Source organism: Oxyura jamaicensis (genome assembly GCF_011077185.1).
Source record: "Oxyura jamaicensis isolate SHBP4307 breed ruddy duck chromosome 22 unlocalized genomic scaffold, BPBGC_Ojam_1.0 oxy22_random_OJ72079, whole genome shotgun sequence".
Lineage (NCBI taxonomy): Eukaryota > Metazoa > Chordata > Aves > Anseriformes > Anatidae > Oxyura > Oxyura jamaicensis.
The window spans coordinates 1-3122 of NW_023304615.1; the positions used below are offsets into that span (position 1 = coordinate 1).

The 3122-nt window shown below is 73.0% G+C and overlaps 1 protein-coding gene across 1 annotated transcript; it reads right to left on the reverse strand.

The window, feature by feature from the left end:
* Window positions 1–3: 3 nt before the first annotated feature.
* Window positions 4–1812, reverse strand: LOC118158227 (myristoylated alanine-rich C-kinase substrate-like). Its single transcript, XM_035312855.1, has 6 exons — window positions 1677–1812; window positions 1543–1594; window positions 1270–1332; window positions 1064–1152; window positions 667–790; window positions 4–139 (listed from the first exon to the last, which is right to left on the reverse strand). Exons 1-6 carry the CDS (start codon window positions 1741–1743, stop codon window positions 127–129), a joined length of 408 nt encoding a protein of 135 aa, XP_035168746.1. The 5' UTR covers window positions 1744–1812; the 3' UTR covers window positions 4–126.
* Window positions 1813–3122: the final 1310 nt, after the last annotated feature.

A 3122-nucleotide genomic window follows, 5' to 3' on the forward strand; every position in this document is an offset into this window, starting at 1 on the left:
CCCCCCGGCGCCGTACCTTGGAAGCCGAGCTCCTCCCAGTGCGCGCCGTAGCGCGGGCAACCCAGGCGGGAGCAGGTCAGCTTCTTGTAGATGGTCTGCAGGATCCTCATGTGCACCGCCTCGCTGTCATCCAGGCCACCTGGCAGGGAGAACACCCCTCGGTGACACCGGGCACCCCCTCCGTTGTCACCGCAGGGCGGACAGGAGCCACCCCCAGCGGCAGGGGGACGCCGGAGGCCAGCTGGGAACCGCGGGAAACCGCTGAGGGGCACACGGAGCGCGTCCCTGCTGCGCTCGCCCTGCTGCAGGGGAGAACGGAGGGATTAGAAAAAGCCCGGGGGGTGCCGAAACACAAAGCTGCGCGCCGTGTGAGTGCCGGGGGGGGGGGGGAAATAACGCAAACAGCACGGGAAATTTTGCTGGCTGGAAAGTGTTTTCCCTGCCTGGGGAACCCCAACCAAGCACAAACTGCGGGTAGAGGAAAGGAATCTCCTCCTGCAAGCGTGCCGGGGACATTTGCGTCCCCCGACAGCAAGCTTGAGAGTGCAAATGAGTGGAGCAAAGGAGACGGGAGGCATCCTTTGGGCGCCTCCGGGACCCCTGAGCGGTGCTCGGCGTGACACCGGTGGGGCCCACGGCCCGCGGGGGGGCACAGGGGACACTCACAGTGAGCCATGGCGAGAGCCAGGTCCCGCTCGCCCTGCAGCTGCTGCTGGAGCCGCGGGGGGCCGAAGAGGAAGCGAAGCAGAGCGGCCAGGCCCTGCCTGCGCGCTGTCGCCTGGATCTTCTTCTGCGGAGAGGAAAAAGGCAAAGAAACGATGGGGGTGGGCCGGTGCCGTGGGCATCGGGTGGGGGAGAGACACCGGCGGGCAGAGCGGGACAGGAGGGATCGCAGAGAGCAGAGAAGGGCAGGAGCGAGGGGAAAGAGAGGAGCACGAGGAGAGGGGAGAGCACGAGGCGGGGAACGGGGCGACGAGGCAGGACCCGCAGCCCCGCAGCCTCGCCGTGCCCCCTCTCCTGATGCCAGCCCCGGGGGGCTCGGAGCTGGTGGCCCCCCACGCACCCTGCAGGCGGACAGGTCGGCGGTCTGGAAGTGCTGCAGCGCCTCGTTGAAGGAGATGAGGGGCACGAGCCCGGACTTCCCCGGCAGCCCTGCGGGGAGGCGCGGAGCAGCGTCAGCCCTCCCGGCCGAGCCCTGCCTCGAAGTGGGCGCTGGAGCTGGCTCCTGCCCGAACCCCCCACCCCAGGCGCTTTTGGGATCAGCAGGACCTGGCTGGATCTCCTCCAGCGCCTCCCATTCCTCCCGCGCTCTCCGCACCTCCTCGCTGCTCTCTGCCGAGGGAAACACGCTGGAGGCAAGAACTGGGGAAGGCCGGGGGGGGCTGCTCGCCCCCACAGCCCTCAGCAGGCTCGGAGGTGTCCCCTTACCCCCACCCGGCCCCCAGCGGAGCCCAAGCCCGGTCCTGGGGGCTCGGCAGCTCCACAGGGGATTCCACCACGGGAAGGGAGCGGATGAAGCAGGAAGGGATGGGGGCAGCTTACCGGCGGCCCCCCCGAACGCCTGCAGCAGGCCGGGCTGCCTCGGAGCCGAGATCTAAGCCGGGAAAGAGAGGCAGCGCTCAGCGGGGCCGCCCCTCGCCCCCCGCCGCCCCCCGCCCCCCCCCCCTGCCGCTCACCCCTGACACCCCGAGGACCGGCGGGGACAGCGGGGGCTCCTCGGGCGGCGCCGGGGGGGGCGCTCATGGCCTGTGGGGGAAAGGCGGCGCCGGTCAGCAGGGGTCTGGGGGACCCCAAAGATCCCTCATGAGCCCCCCAGGGGTCCCCAGTCAGCCCCCCAAAGGGGTCCCCCCCAAGGGGGTCGCCAATGAGCCCCCAAGGGTCCCCAATGATCCCCAATGACCCCCCAAAGGGGTCCCCCTAAGGGATTCCCCAGTGATCCCCCCAAGGGGGTCCCTGTGGGGGTCCCCAAGGTCCCCACTGAGCCCCCTAAGGGGGTCCCCCAAGGGTGCCCAGTGAGCCCCCAGAGGGGTCCCCGATGGCCCCCATTGAATCCTCCAGGGGTCCCCGATGAGCCCCCCAGGGGGGTCCCCAATGCCCCCAGTGCCCCCCCCCCGTGGGCCCCCCAAGGGTTCCCAATGCCCCCCTGGGGTCCCACTGAGCCCCCCCAGGGGGGTCCCCAAGGCTGCCCCTGAGCCCCCCCGAGCCCAGCCCGACCCCCGTAGCCCCGCCCCCTGCCCCTTTGACCCGCCCCCCCGGCAGCCCCCCGCCCGCTGCCCCCCGCCCCCTGACCCCTCGCCCACCGGAAGCGGCGGCGGGGCCGCCGGGCGCAGCCTAGCTCCGGCGCGGCGCAGTGCGCAGGCGCGGCCGCGCTGCCCGCCGGGAGCTGCAGTCCGTTGACGGGGGGAGGGAGGCGGGCGGGGCGGGGCGAGGGACTACAACGACCGGCATGCACCGCGCGCGGGGAGGGGGGGCGGCAAGAGCCGGACGGGTGGGCGGGGTGGGAGGCGGGGCCTTGAGCGGGGCGAGAAGCGTGGGGGGGGCGAGCATGGAGTGGGCGGGGCTCGGGCGGGAGTGGGCGGGGCTCGGGCGGGAGTGGGCGGAGCTCAGGCGGGAGTGGGCGGGACTTGGGCGTTGCGCGGCGGGAGCGCGCTGCCGGCGGTGGCGCGCCGCAGACGGGCGCAGCGCCATGGGGCCGTTCGCGCTGCTCGCCTTCGGCCTCGGCCTCCTCCTCTTCCTCGCCCTGCTCCGCTGGGTCTGGCCCCGCGGCCCCAACCCCTTCGCCGCTGACGCCCGGCGCCCGCCGGCCCCGCTGGTCACCGACAAGGCTGCCCGGAGGGCGGTGCTGAAGGCAGGTAGGGGCTGGCGACCGGTCCCCGTGCTCCCCGGGATGTACCGGGATAAGTCCGGACCCCCAGACCCCGGGACCCACAGCCCCGGGATGTCCTGGCACCCCCGTCCCCCGGTGTCCTGTCCCCGGGATGTCCTGGCACCCCCGTCCCCCGGTGTCCTGTCCCTGGGATGTCCTGGGACCCCCGTCCCCCGGTGTCCTGTCCCTGGGATGTCCTGGGACCCCCATCCCCCGGGATCCCCAGCCCTGGGATGTCCCGGGACCCACATCTGCC